Consider the following 16,549-nt stretch of genomic DNA (forward strand, 5'->3'; position numbering starts at 1 on the left):
AGTTGAGGAGTCTGTGGCAAAAGTCTGGTTTAGGAAGAACAGGTTGTAAAGTCATTTGGGGGGTGAATGCTTCTATGAGAGAAACAAAAAGACATGAGTACTGGAATGACATTAATACAAAATACATTGCTGAGGTTATCAGGAATGTGTCAGATTTGAGACATGAGAACTTCATGTGCATCAGGGGTGGCCATGGCCGGCTGCCTTCAGTTATCTCAAGACATCCTCTTTCCCACACACAAAATTTCTCCCACAGAAAGAAACTGAAGCAAGTCAGGACAGACATTCTCAACACAGGATGAAAGGAAATCCAAAATCCAACCCACCTCCTGACTTTTGAGGCTGGAAGGCTGACATTGTTGTGGTGCCCTGATGATCAGCCCTTGGGCATGCATTCCCAGGGTATAGATATGCACATGTGCTTCCACCCACAGGGTAAGTCTCATCCTGGCAGGGTGGGGAAGGGGAACTCTGGGGGGGAGTGGCAATGGGGATCAGGGAAGTGGGACCAGCCCACACAGTGGGTTGCCACTGGGGACAGATGGGACATAGACTGGCCCTCTCCCCAACATATACACCTCATTGCAGACACTGATGAGTGGGAAAAAGCTGGACTGGTGCACTGCTATTTTGGGGAACAGTAAATGAAGAAGGGAGATGGGGGTCAGAACCTTATCTAGGGGGCGTATGAAGCAGAGAGCAAGAATTAATTGTAGAGCAGATCAAGTTTCTTGTAATGAATACCTAGAGCAGAGGTCAAAGACAGCTTAGAAATAAGGAACCTCAGGCCATTTCCCATTTCATTAGAGTAAATTGTCTAGGTCTTGAAGGATTTGGTGGTCAAAGTTCACAAATTCTGAATTTCAGCCATTGACTTAGGCTGCCTAATTTAGATTGTGGCCAGACTGGTAGAGGCCCACTGGGTCTGGATGAGCAATGAGACAAACTACTTGGGAGTTCTGTGGGAGTCTCCATGTTGGAGAGGTTTGACCAGGATGACAGTGGTGATCAAGGCATCCCTTGATGTCTGCCATCACTGGAAAGAGTTCCCCCAGAGAATGGGAGAGTGTTCTCTTCTATAATCTCAATGGTGGAGGATCTGTGGGGTTGGATGAGCCAAAATTTAAGGGTCTCAGGCAGAGCACTTGTGCAAGAGACCAGAAGGGATCTTACCTCTCTGAAGAATGAGGACACCAGTGTTGCATGCAGGAACAAAATGGCAGAAAAGCAGCTTCTGTTCTGGAGGTCTCATGGAGAGAAAGAGAAAAAAGATGTAGGTTTGATGGAATGGGGAGGGTATAAAGAACCCCCAAAATTCTACTTACCATTCAGGGAACCAAATAAAAGCACATAAAACAGAACACAAAAAGAAAAAGGAAATGGGGGCAAACCTCAATAGCCAAGTGGCAAGCCACCATGAGGGTCTGGGTTTTATAGGGCCTTAACAGAGCCAAATCATGGGAAGAGTTAGTTGATGTGGTGGACTCATAGCAGGGCCAGGTCATCAGAGGACTTTTGGTGGTGGACTCATTTAGGGTAGGGCAGGAGGGCAAGTAGGGAACAATAAGGGAAGTTTGCTGAGGCCTATTGTCCATATCCTTCAGTTTGGAATACAGGAACCAGGGGAAAGGAAAACAAAAGAAGTAGAGGAAATGGAAAATTATGAAAGATAATGATACTTTGGATATAATTTAAATATTACAATTATAACAGTGATTTGCATTCCAATTTAGCATTCTGTTCTTTACACACTTCATAATACTTAAATTAAAAATCATGAATAAAAAGCCTGAACCTCTATGTTTAGAAAGTGCATAAGTTTCATCAAACTTATATGAGTGACCTTTCTTAGTTGATGTAGTTGCCTCATCAAATGAAGTTAAAACTCATTTTGACCTTTAGCTTTATACAATATAAAAGACCAATAGAATCCACTTGACTATTATTCATATTCATGTGACAGTCACACCGAGCACAGTGTAGTTAAGAAAGATTTCCAGAGAATGCATTTAAGTCATCTCTAGTCCTTTAAATTTTAGGGCCAAAAAAAAAGATCATATTATTACCACTACTTAACTTTGAATCTGAGACTAATATTTATAGAAGAAAATGATAATGTTTAATTTCATTTAAACTCATTGAATTTCCATGGGAATAGAAAAAGAAAAGCTGGCATCAAATGTTTTCTTCTGCTGATGAAATAATTTGATGGTAGTATAGTTCAAATATGCACTAAAGTAATTTATTTTGATATGTTTTACATTGTTGTTGGTGAGAATTTGGTTGTTTAAGAACATTTGTTGTAAATTCATTGATCCATCCATCGTTGAAGATGTAGTGAAAAATATGGAGGCTACTCTGAAGTCAAAATTATCACTGTGTTTCATTGAGAATCCTGTTATAAAAATTACACAAGCATTTTTTTAAGAGAGAGTGAGAGAGGAGAGAGAGAGAGAGAGAGAGAGAGAGAGAGAGAGAGAGAGAGAGAGAGAGAGAGAATTTTTAATATTTATTTTTTAGTTCTCGGCGGACACAACATCTTTGTTGGTATGTGGTGCTGAGGATCGAACCCGGGCCGCACGCATGCCAGGCGAGCGCGCTACCACTTGAGCCACATCCCCAACCCTACACAAGCATTTTTTATCAAAATAGCACCAACTAGCTCCACAGATGCTGAACCACTTCAAATTGCCCACCAATCTACTGAATATTATACAAAAATGTTCTTATCACCCAATCTTAGGAGCATCAAACAAATTAATATCAAATCATGGGTAAGATAATGGTGAGACAGTATATTTATTACCTCATGGCATATCCACAGTTTGAATCATAACACATACTGCTTAATTAATAGTAAAAAAGATAGTTTGATCTCCTATTATCATTGCTGTGAATTCCACACAGTATATATTGAATCAGATGTTTAAAGATACCTGACCATTGTTTACCTTTACTTCCATGCATCACATTTCTATATCCTCTCAAAGATATTAATCCAAATGGAAACAACAGAAACAACTGTACAAAATGTGCAAGCATGTGTGCATGTTATGCATTGATGTCTGTCTATGCATTGATCTCAGTATTTCATACTGAGATACAATCCTAATTAGTAGTGTTCTATTCTAGGGTAAAATCAGAGATATATATGGTATTGGCTTTTGCTAGAAACTGTACATTTGATATGTTTCATCATTTCATAGGGTCAGCAAAGCAGATAGTTATACACTGGAAGTGTGCAGATAATTACTTTCCAGCTGCAGTTTTAGTAAGAGGATTAAATCATGACCCATTTGACAAAGTGAATCCAGAAATTTAGAATGTTTTTAAAAATAAAACTGATTTTATAAATTAAACTTTCGTGCAACAACAAGGCTATTTGATATATTACTTTTATTTTAATATTTATTTTTTAGTTTTCGGTGGACACAACATCTTTATTTTTTTTTATTTTTATGTGGTGCTGAGGATCGAACCCAGCGCCCCGTGCATGCTAGGCAACCGCGTTACCGCTTGAGCCACATCCCCAGCCCTGATATATTACTTTTAATGAACCCAAATCTTTTGGAATTTTTGTTTACTTTTTAAAAAGTGTCTGACTTTGATTACCAGGCTGGTCTCAAACTCCTGATTCAATAATCTTCCCACATCACCCTGCCAAGTGCTGTGATTACAGGCATATACCACTGAATCTGGCTTTCATATATATATATATATAATATATAATATGTGTGTGTATATATATATATATATATATGTGTGTGTGTGTGTGTCTGTTTGAATAATGCATTTTATGATTATTTTCAGTATTTAAGCTTTTATTTCTTTGTCTCAAATTACTTTGCTGGATAGGGATAGGATCTCCAATATAATATTACATTTAATTAGTAATAATAGTTAACCTTATCTGTTTATTTTTATTTTGAATTCTGGGGATCAAAAGCATGGACTCACACATGCCAGGCAAACATTCTTACCACTGAGCAATGCCCTCAGTCCCTCCTTGTCTATTTTCTGTAAGAATTTGTATAATTTTGTTACATTATCCTAAATTTTCAGAATAATTCATCATTGAATATGTCTAGCACTAGGGTATAATAATTTTTTGTAATATTAATGAAATTTTGCTACAATATTATGGTGGTCCCACAAAATGAGCTAGGAAGTACTCCTTCCTTTTTCCATTTTCTTTAAAAACTTGTCTAATTATTTATGTCATTTAAAAAAATTAATTAAATTAATTAATTTATTTTTGGGACCAGGGATTGAAGCCTGGGACGCTTAACCACTGAGCCACATTCTCAGCCCTTTTTATATTTTATATAGAGACAGGCTCTCACTAAATTGCTTAGGGCCTCCGTAAGTTGCTGAGGCATAATCATGCAATCCTCCTCCCAGTCTCCTGAGCCTCTGTGATTATAGGTGTGAGCCACAACACTCTGCTTATGTCATGTTAAACTATTTAAAAGAATCCATCACAGATTTTCCTCAGAAGATTTTGTTTGTACAGATTTTTTTCATTTTGTATCAGTTGCTAATTTTGCTTTTTAAATAATTTGCCCAAATTGCCTAGATTCTCAAATCCATTGGCATTAATTTGTTCAATTCTCATTACTATTAATATCTATAATATTATACTGATATCCCCTTTCTTTTTATTTTAGCCATTTGGTATTTTCCTAGTTTTCTTTTTGTGACTGATTAGGTACTACTTGTATTTATACATTAAAATGACTGAAATTAAAAAAAAAATGTGTTTTAACTGATAACTGATGGTATGTTTGTTTCTTAGCTCTGAACCCCATTGGCCAAAGTTGTTGGAGAAGTCTGTATGCTGAAGTCCCTCCCTTTCTTGCCTGATTGGATCTAGTGGTAGAATGTTGTCTGCTTCAAAGATTTTCTTTCCCTCAGAATGGCTGTTTTATTGTTTCCAGGAGTGATAATATAAGGCTGGCAGGGGTCCTACTAAGTCCTTTAATCCACTCTACCTATAGAGTGATTGAGTTGATCACACCCCTTATTCTAATAAGAGAGCCTCACTAATGTGTTTTGTGTCTCTTCTGGACTTGGGAAGATTGTGATGGAGTGCCCACTTTCCCGCTGACCTTGATCAGTCCAAGTCCTCTCAACCATCAGTGAGCTCCTTATTCCAGAGGTCAGCCTGCCAATTGGATGCCAATTTCATATGAATTAACCAACACCTTGTATTGGTGGGGGAAATGTCAGTCTCTGCAGGATGTCTGGATTTCTGGTAAAATCCACTTTAAAGGTGTAGGAACAAAATGTCCACAGTTTTCAGCTTCCCCTCTATGAATATGTAGTACTGGGTATCTGCTTTTGAATGAAGATATTCTTATGTTTCTACTATAGTGCCAGGAATGATGTCAGCTTGCTCCCTTGTTTCCTATTTCCATCTCTCAAGTTTTTTTTTTTTGTAATTTTTAAAGATGTTGATGGATCTTTATTTATTTACTTATTTATATGTGGTGCTGAGAATAGAACCCAGTGCCTCGCACATGCTAGGCAAGCACTCTAACACTGAGCTACAACCTCAGCCCCTCAAGTTTTTTGATCCACTCCAGGAGTTCCTTTTCTGCCAACTCTGTTTGCAGTTGTGCCACACAGCATCCCTGTTTTCCCCACCAGAAGCATGGCTGCTGGTTGGTTGCCTTACTTTCCCAGGGAGCCAGGTGACTTTTCTCCCTGCCTAGTAGTGTTTTTCACTCCTGGAATATCTCCCATTCTGGGGAAATCAACCATGGGTTTGCTTTCATCAAACTGTTTCTCCTACTTATTCTGAATCCATTAAAATCAGCCTTCAAAAGAAATTCCAAAAGTTTCTTTCTATTAAAGCCACTTTTCCTCTTAGATATCAAATGTCACTGCCTTGAAACACGAGCCTTTTCTTTAGATTTTCATTTAACCTGAAGTGTGAAGTGAGAAACCGATAGATCAATGTTGCATTGATCTGTTTGCTGATCAATGGAATCTCTGTTTAAGTGAAGTTGTCTATGATTGAAATTATTCCAAGTTTTAGAAGGGATGATATTCTGCAAACTATGTCATTTTGGAATTTCAAAACTAAATGAATTTTAAAATATGATTTAATTATCATGCATCATAGCTGTAAATATATTAAACTAATTCTCTTAATATTAATTAAAAAGACTTGTTGTTACTTCTGCATAATGTATTCCTTGATTTGGAAATAAAATTTTGGTCATTATAAAATATGTTTTGTTGTTTCTATTTGTTTTACTTCAAATAAAAGTCAAGAAGGAGTAAAGTTGATGTCCCCCCAAAATAAATCAGTTTCTGGCTTTTAATATTTAAACTATTTTGTGGCTTTCCTTTCATGAATAATATGCATGCTTCAAAATATAGACACATTGTAACTTCTCTTACATAGCCCTCTTAGCTGTGAATATTTATGAATAAGTGATAATTGGTAGACATTGTTAGATGTTGTTTATTCATTTTTTTGTTGTTGTTGCTGCTATTGCCAAAAAACTTGACAAGAAAAATTTTAGAAGAGAAAAAATTTATTTGATGCACACAACTGCAGATTTGGGCCTGAGCTGAGGCAGAACACCATTACCACTGAAGAGATTGGCAGATGAAAGCAGCTCAGGACATGGCACCAGGCAGCAGATAAAGACTCCACTTGCCAGGGACAAAATATATACTCCAAAGGCATGCCCACATTGAACCATCTCTTCAAGCCACATACTACCTGCCTACAGTTATCACCCAGTTAGTCCTTATCAGGGGATTAATGCACTGATTGGGTTAAGAGTCTCATCATCCAATCATTTCACCTCCAGACTTTCTTATATTCTCCCACATGTAAGCTTTTGGGGAACACCTCAGATCTAAACCATAACAGATAGTCTCTGAAATTTAAAAGACCCTGGTACCCAACATCAGGACTTTATAGTTTTTCCTTACGTAGTAGTTTATATGTGAGACTGGATTTCCTCACTTTGGTAATATTCAAGAAAATAATATGCTAACTTTTATGAAAAACTAAATGGGAAAGGAAATGCTTTATTTTTGACATTTTCAAAGTCTATTATGATACCCCTAGGTACAGAAAAAACAAAAATATAATGATGATTGGGGGATATTTCCTAGTTTATACTTGCAAAGGCCAAGAAATTGATATACTCATGAAAAACAAATCACATTAATTTGGAAAGTATTACTACATTTTAAAAGAGCAGAGTGCCTTTTCTGTAAAAAAATGTATCTGTTTCTATGTTTTATTTGTCATGTGTCAATATTAATATTATTCTTTGCCAGTGAAAAGTGCATTACCATGAATATTGTTACAAAAACATTAATTTTTAATGTTCTCTGTGAATATAGAAAACACAGTAATGGTGTGCAAGCATAGAATTCTGTCAGTTTCATCTTGATGTCATTGTGTTAGTACATCTCAACAATAAGCTTTTCCACTGGAGTGAAAGAACACTTAGCATTGGTTTCATTGTTTTTTTGTTTGTTTGTTTGTTTGTTTTTGTTTTCCTACTAATGGTTCACATTAGAGACTATACAGGGATTAATTTACTGAACTTGTTCTGATTCTTGTTTTGCTTTTAAATAATTTAATACATTTAAACCATCTTATCTTATAATAATAAAATATATATTCATCCTAAATGGTGCCATGTTCTATGTAAGCTAGCACATATCATTTTCCATAATGGTGCTTAACCTAATTATAGTTATACAGTATTGAGTTTGATTCTCTAGTCAAAATAACTTTGTCCACTTGGTTATGGACTAGAAGATGAACTTTAATTACCACTTTATTTATTTTTATTATATCATATGAGACATGTCTATCTGGCCAGAAATTTGACCTAGGAACAATACTTCATGATAAATTCTTCATGAATGCTGATAGTTGCGTTAGAAGAGAATAACTCATTATTAAGACAAATATTTTATTCTTTTAGTCTCATTTCTTTCTCTCTTTCTTCTTTAAGAAATGGTATAATTGGGCTGGGGATGTGGCTCAAGCGGTAGCGCGCTCGCCTGGCATGCGTGCGGCCTGGGTTCGATCCTCAGCACCACATACCAACAAAGATGTTGTGTCTGCCGAGAACTAGAAATAAATATTGAAAATTCTCTCTCTCTCTCTCTCTCTCTCTCTCTCTCTCTCTCTCTCTCTCTCTTTAAAAAAAAAGAAAAGAAATGGCATAACAATCTTTTATCATGATAATAGGAAATGGAATTAGTTTAGCTATGTATTTTTAACAGGGAAATGGGAAAATCAACAGTTTCACAGGATACATATTTTTAAAATATTCTTCAACCTCACATAAAGCAAAACAGAGGATTTTTAAGAATAAATGATATTTGAGTGTTTATATTCCATATAATAAACAATTTGGTAATATCCAAGAAAATGTGGAATCTCTACAATTGATATTTTAAAAGAGGGCAGGTTCAAGAATCATAAGAGAATGAATTGAAAAGTTTGACACTACAATTTCTAATTTTACAAACTGGAGCATGTTTCTGCATATCAATAAAAAAGAAATCAATTAGAATTTTGAAGTTGCCTGTCTAGTTTTTTTTTTTTCTGCATCCATACCATTACGTTGCTCAGAAGATAATAAAATTGCAAGAGTGATTTTCCAGCATTTTGAAAATATGTATGACATAATGTAAAAATAAATAAAGTCATTCCAAATATTGACTGAAATCATGCATGTTCTGTGTCTAAAATAAATAGAATACCTAATCTTTTATCCCTTGTAAATTTAGGAGCATGTTGTTTTAAATTGAATACTTTAGAGCTTATAAAAATATAATTTATGACAAATCAATTTAAATAGCATTCATTCTTACCAACAATGAATCAAACATTGGGATATAACTTTAATATAAGAAGCTGTTTTTGATAGTTTTTTAAATTGAACAAAAAATATGCATGTGAAACAGTTTTAAACTGATTTTAATTTTATAATAAAGAAAAAAGATCACTCTAATTTTGGATACCTCATAAAATTTACATGAATTCAGCTTTACATTTTGTTCAGTTCTATTATTTTCCACCTAGAAAATATCAATAAAGTGATAATATATTATTTGATATTTATATCTTCTAAAGATGTCAAAATGATAACAAAGTTAAAAATAATTATTTTTCTAAAGCACATCAGAGACATTAATTGAACTGCAGTAGTAAAAATGATTTTTTCAAACCATTGATTAATAACCATACGTTTTACATGTAGTTAATAAGTTACAGGATTGCACTTAATTCTGTCTTATGTTTGTTTAAAGATTGATAGTGTCCTCTACATGAGGAAATCTTCATGCCATATTACCAATTTCAAAGATATATGACAATTAAGGGAGACAATTGGTTATAAAATGAATTCTGATAAAAACAAATTATTCCTTTTGCTATAGATAAACAAGCACCAGAATGAGGAATCCGTGGTTTAGATATGCACTTATGTTTCTAAAAACTTAGTGGTCAAAATAACTGTTACTGTGTTAATTTAATAATGAGCATAGTCCTCGGCTTTTAAAAGTTGAGAGAAATAATATCTCAGTATATAATTCTTCACAACCTCACTATATAATTCTTCACATACTATCAATTACTCCTTGGTTTCTTAATTTACTTACCAGCTCTTTGTCATGGATGCACCAGAACAGGCGGGTGGACCAATGGTACAGAATAGAGGACACAGAGACTAATCCACAAAGCTACAACTATCTTATATTTGATAAAGGAGCTAAAAACATGCAATGGAGAAAGGATAGCATCTTCAACAAATGGTGTTGGGAAAACTGGAAATCCATATGCAACAAAATGAAACTGAATCCCCTCCTCTCGCCATGCACTAAAGTCAACTCAAAGTGGATAAAGGAGCTAGATATCAAATCAGAGACTCTCCGTCTGATAGAAGAAAAAGTTGGCTCCGATCTACAGATTGTGGGGACGGGCTCAAAATTCCTTAACAGGACACCCATAGCACAAGAGTTAATAACAAGAATCAACAAATGGGACTTTCTTAAACTGAAAAGTTTTTTCTCAGCAAGAGAAACAATAAGAGAGGTAAATAGGGAGCCCACATCATGGGAACAAATTTTTACTCCTCACACTTCAGATAGAGCCCTAATATCCAGAGTATACAAAGAACTCAAAAAAATTAGACAATAAAAAAACAAACAACCCAATCAACAAATGGGCCAAGGACATGAACAAACACTTCACAGAGGAGGACATACAATCAATCAACAAGTACATGAAAAAATGCTCACCATCTCTAGCAGTCAAGGAAATGCAAATCAAAACCACCCTAAGATACCACCTCACCCCAGTAAGATTGGCAGCCATGACGAAGTCAAACAACAACGAGTGCTGGCGAGGATGTGGGGAAAAGGGTACTCTTGTATACTGCTGGTGGGACTGCAAACGGGTGCGGCCAATTTGGAAAGCAGTATGGAGATTCCTGGGAAAGCTGGGAATGGAACCACCATTTGACCCAGCTATTGCCCTTCTCGGACTATTTCCTGAAAACCTTAAAAGAGCACACTACAGGGATACTGCCACATCGATGTTCATAGCAGCACAATTCACAATTGCTAGACTGTGGAATCAACCCAGATGCCCTTCAATAGATGAATGGATAAAAAAAAATGTGGCATTTATACACCATGGAGTATTACGCAGCACTAAAAAATGACAAAATCACGGAATTTGCAGGGAAATGGATGGCACTAGAGCAGATTATGCTTAGTGAAGCTAGCCAATCCCTAAAAAACAAATACCAAATGTCTTCTGTGATATAATGAGAGCAACTAAGAACAGAACAGGGAGGAAGAGCAGGAAGAAAAGATTAACATTAAACAGAGACATGAGGCGGGAGGGAAAGGGAGAAAAAAAGGGAAATCACATGGAAATGGAGGGAGACCCTCATTGTTATACAAAATTATATATAAGAGGTTATGAGGGGAATGGGATAACAAACATGGAGGGAAATGAATTACAGTAGATGGGGTAGAGAGAGAAGATGGGAGGGGAGGGGAGGGGGGATAGTAGAGGATAGGAAAGGTAGCAGAATACAACAGTCACTAATATGGCAGTATGTAAAAATGTGATGTGTAACCGATGTGATTCTGCAATCTGTATTTGGGGTAAAAATTGGTAGTTCATAACCCACTTGATTCTAATGTATGAAATATGATTTGTCAAGAGCTTTGTAATGTTGTGAACATCCAATAAATAAAAAAAAAAGCTGATGAGTAACTTTCATGTGGCGACATATAATCACCTGCACAAGATTCTAGTTCTCAGTTGATTTGTGAACCTTTTTAAAGCTTATGTACATTAGACTTATTAAAGGCTACTTAATGGGCTGGGGATGTGGCTCAAGTGGTAGCGCGCTCACCTGGCATGCGTGTGGCCCGGGTTCGATCCTCAGCACCACATACCAACAAAGATGTTGTGTCCGCCGAGAACTAAAAAATAAATATTAAAAATTCTCTCTCTCTCTCTCTCTCTCTCTCTCTCTCTCTCTCTCTCTCTCTCTCTCCTCTCTCACTCTCTCTTTAAAAAAAAGGCTACTTAAACTTTAAGCTTGAAAATACTCTCAGAAACAAAGATGATATTAATATTCATTTGAGGAATATTTTATAGGAGTCTTTTATATAACATTGACAATAATTCCTTGAAAAATAAGCAACAAAATTTCAACCCAACATGTACTCTTGGCGTGATACCAGCAGGAGTTTTGCCAAGTGAAGGATATTTGTATTCTTTTATTTGTGTGGCTTTTCCAGCTGTGTGTCACTCACTTAAAGTAAAGTTAACTCAAAATGAATCAAGGAGCTTGATATCAAATCAGAGACACGGCGTCTGATACAAGAAAAAGTTGGCTCCGATCTACATACTGTGGGGTCGGGCTCCAGATTCCTCAATAGGACACCCATAGTATAAGAGTTAATAACTAGAATCAACAAATGGGACTTACTCAAACAAAAAAGTTTTTTCTCAGCAAAGGAAACAATAAGAGAGGTAAATAGGGAGCCTACATCCTGGGAACAAATCTTTACTCCTCACACTTCAGATAGAGCCCTAATATCCAGAGTGTACAAAGAACTCAAAAAATTAAATGATAAGAAAATGAATAACCCAATCAACAAATGGGCCAAGGACCTGAACAGACACTTCTCAGAGGAGGACATACAATCAATCAACAAGTACATGAAAAAATGCTCACCATCTCTAGCAGTCAGAGAAATGCAAATCAAAACCATCCTAAGATACCATCTCACTCCAGTAAGATTGGCAGCCATTAGGAAGTCAAACAACAACAAGTGCTGGCGAGGATGTGGAGAAAAGGGTACACTTGTACATTGCTGGTGGGACTGCAAATTGGTGTGGCCAATTTGGAAAGCAGTTTGGAGATTTCTTGGAAAGCTGGGAATGGAACCACCATTTGAACCAGCTATTCCCCTTCTCGGTCTATTCCCTAAAGACCTAAAAAGAGCATGCTACAGGGACACTGCTACATTGATGTTCATAGAAGCACAATTCACAATAGCAAGACTGTGGAACCAACCTAGATGCCCTTCGATAGATGAATGGATAAAAAAATGTGGCATTTATACACAATGGAGTATTACTCTGCATTAAAAAATGACAAAATCATAGAATTTGCAGGGAAATGGATGGCATTAGAACAGATTATGCTAAGTGAAGCTAGCCAATCCCTAAAAAACAAATGCCAAATGTTTTCTTTGATATAAGGAGAGTAACTAAGAACAGAGTTGGGAGGAAGAGCATGAGAAGAAGATTAACATTAAACAGGGATGAGAGGTGGGAGGGAAAAGGAGAGAGAAGGGAAATTGCATGGTAATGGAAGGAGACCCTCATGGTTATACAAAATTACATATAAAAGGAAGTGAGGGGAAAGGGAAAAAAACAAGGGGGAAAATGAATTACAGTAGATGGGGTAGAGAGAGAAGATGGGAGGGGAGGAGATGAGGGATAGTAGAGGATAGGAAAGGCAGCAGAATACAACAGACATTAGTATAGCAATATGTAAAACAGTGGATGTGTAACTGATGTGATGCTGCAATCTGTATATGGGGTAAAAATGGGAGTTCATAACCCACTTGAATCAAAGTGTGAAATATGATATGTCAAGAACTATGTAATGTTTTGAACAACCAACAATAAAAAAATTAAAGGAAAAAAAAAAGAATAATACATTCAGCCAACAAAGCTGAAGGTTTAAGGGAGGGTTTACATTCCAAGCTGGGTAGAAAGTCTGCAAGAGCAGTTGTACATAGTCTGTCTTCTTGGATAGCCACTCAAAATCCCTCAACTTGTCACCCCTATTAAGGCCACCTGTCCAAATCCTTCATCATTCTTCTTCTTTGAGCCACTGCAACGTTCTTTGAATCATGTATCAATTTCATTCTCTTTCTTTATCTCTCTTTCTGAAATAGTCACTTCAAATATCAAGAATGAATGGATCTTACACAAGTTTACTCCCCCCAAAAATCACACAATACTTAGTAGAAAGTATGCGATAATCTATCTTTTCTTGCAACTAATAATTTTAGTACTGAAATATATATTTTTATTTAACTCATATGCCTACACGTTATTTTCCTAATCAGTAGTATATTCCATAAGGGCAAACATATCTCATGCTTCCTCTTATATCTAAAGATCTTACATGGAACAATTTCCAAAGATGCTCAAAATGATTTATTTTTTGCTTATGATGTGTCAGGTATTAAATGCTTTCTGGGTGTTATATCTTAAAAATTAATAAATTAGATATTATAATTATTTTCATTTTGATAGTTTATAAACTGAAGTTTAGACACTTGTCCAAGGCCATAAGCTAGCAAGCAGAATGTTGTACTCAAACCCAAGCTAACTATAAACATTATTATTTGAACTAAATAATATGGTGCCACTCACTTTTTCACTTTCATTTAATCAACTCACCTCTAATCTTAGTGGCTTTCAATGAAGTTCTTTTCTGTAAGTATAGTAAAAATTTGATTAAATTAATGATATTTTTGGTATATTTACCTTCCTTGATGTCAGTACATCCTAATTCTTGTACCAAACTACAGTTAAAGCATTATACATATGACAGAAGTATTACTATCCAATCTCTTTTTTTAATTGTGAAAAATTAGTTTTATGTCCTACAAATAAAGGTGTGATGACACCCTCTATGCTGAGTCTTTAAAACCAGTTTGCAAATACTGGGTTTAGTGTTAGGTTTTGTGGAAAATTTTGTACACACTTACTACTAAGTTATAGCTATTGAAAAATACTAAGTAATAATTAGAATAATCTGTGATCTTTAGTCTGGGTACTTACTTACATTATAGATATCATTAACTCCACTTTCATGGAGTTAATAGCCAGAGCTGCTATTGTAGTTTTCCTCCTTCTGTTTATAGAGAAATTTTGCCTGAAATTGATGTAAGATATGAGGCAGGGAGAATGGAGGGAGAAGGAAAGACAGGGAGAGAAACAGAGAAAGAGGGAGAGGTATATGGAGGTTGTGGAACAGGGTGCTTTTTTTCTGTAGGAAATAATTTTGGAACATGTTTGTGGTAGATAGCCCAATGGCTTAATTGAACCAGGTCATCTGCTTTTAATAGCTCTTCTCATATAGCCTAGTGAAACCTAGACCAGTCACAAAAAGATGTCAATCCTAGTCTTAAAATAGTGTCTTCTGTTGAGACCCACAAGCTGTGCTCTAGCAACTGGTCATTTCAATACTTCTTTTACATGCAATTTTCACAACAAGACTAACAGTTCTATCATGAAGATTGGAATTGCTGCTCTCATTGCAGGAATTATTGGTGCTATTGGCATAATTCTGTTTCTGGTAGCATTTGGAACAGAATATTGGCTACTTGCAACAGAGACCTGTGAAAGTTTTGATTGTAACAATGGGACTTTGGACACTGAAGAAGAGGTAAACAGAAATCTAATGTGTACTTTAGAAAGCAGGGATTTCAAACAAAAGAAACAAACGTCTACGAAGGAAATCTTCTATAAAAATTGATGGGGTAATAGAATGAAAGTTGGGCTTTTAATTTTAGTAAATTTTCCTATAAATTTTAGTAGCTGCTTTTCAGATTTAATTTATTGATTGGAGATATGGAACATGGGAAGATGCTAATAGGAAACAATGATGTATAAAACAAAATAATGCAAACAGACTAAATTGATATTGTTGTAGGCTTATGAATGGGTATTATTACAAGTTTATAGACCAACAATGCTATTCTCACACTAAAACTTGTTAATTTGATTTATTAGTTTGCAAAATATTTACTTTGTTGTGATTTTTTTTAGTCATTTTAGTATTTTAAAAGGGATGATTAGGGCTGGAGTTATAGCTCAGTGGTAGGGTGCTTGCCTGACATGTGTGAGGCCCTAAGTCTGATCCTCAGCACCACATATAAATAAAGCAAAAAAAAAATCCATTGACAACTAAAAATATAAAAAAAGAATGATTAAAAGTAGAGACTGAGGGAGAAACCAAAAGCAAATATTTTAAATCCAATTATTGAATAAATTTGGAACATTATTTTCTTTCAGGACTAATGAAAGTTTCTTGATTTTGTTTTGTTACAACTTTATTCCAGTAAGAACGTGTATTTTATAAAATAGTTCACTATTGAACTACAAACTTTTCTCAATTTCAGGTCATTCAAATATAATCATGTTACAAAACAGTACTATTAAATTATCATTATTGTTCTTGTAATTTTGCATGTAAAACATATTTTCTTTATGCAGTGATTCTCATATAAATAATAACTATTATACCACTTAACAAAAGTCAATACTACAGAAGAAGTGGCACGTCAAACAAAAATGCTTTGAATTGTTCTGACTGATGATTTGGAAATACTGAAGTATTTTTTCTCAGATCATCCAAAGTTTGACTAAAGTTTCTTCTCATGCTATCATTCTCTAGTTTTTAAAAATGTTATTCTCCCTTTCAGAGTGGCTTCCATATTTACAGTTCCTAACTAGTCCATGATTTTCACATTAAAACTGATCTTATTAAAACCCTTCTGTAGGCTAAAGCTCTAGTACACTGGTAAACCTATTGATATTGGGTTAAAGTGCTTCCACTCCTAGAGGTATTTGCCATGCAAAGAGATCAAAGGGATGCATTACTATTGATGGATTAATGCTTCATTAATTTTGGATAGAGAAAAATTGTCTAAGGTGATACACATTTCTGTAATCTCTGATAGCATACAATTTAGGATGCCATCTATTTCATTTTCATCCATGATTGGTTACAAGTGTTAGATAAGAACTGTCAGTCCTCCCCAGGGATTAGTACTTGACATGTTTGAACAGCATTTTCAGACAACAAATGGAATGCTAGAATGTTAGAACTGGAAGTCATCTTAGAAATGATCTAGTCTGAGCTTTTATAAGTATCAGTTATCTCATTCCTCATCTAGTGCTATTTTTAGCACATTAAGTTGATTGTATTGGTTATAAAAATCTATT

General features: G+C 35.3%; 1 protein-coding gene across 21 annotated transcripts in view; it reads left to right on the forward strand.

Moving 5' to 3' along the window:
* The first annotated feature begins 14,725 nt into the window (after positions 1-14,725).
* LOC308639592 (transmembrane protein 182-like) overlaps positions 14,726-16,549 on the forward strand; it is a 569,067-nt gene continuing 567,243 nt past the window's right edge. For all 21 annotated transcript variants that reach the window (XR_014020074.1, XR_014020075.1, XR_014020076.1 and 18 more), the window contains exon 1: positions 14,726-14,987. Coding sequence is in view for 15 of the 21 variants with exons in the window: in XM_081277828.1 (XP_081133954.1) it covers positions 14,832-14,987 (156 nt within the window). In the remaining 6 variants the exon portion in view is untranslated. The remainder of the gene's footprint in view (positions 14,988-16,549) is intronic.

This window comes from Spermophilus citellus (genome assembly GCF_964194105.1).
Source record: "Spermophilus citellus genome assembly, chromosome: X".
NCBI classification, from domain to species: Eukaryota; Metazoa; Chordata; class Mammalia; order Rodentia; family Sciuridae; genus Spermophilus; species Spermophilus citellus.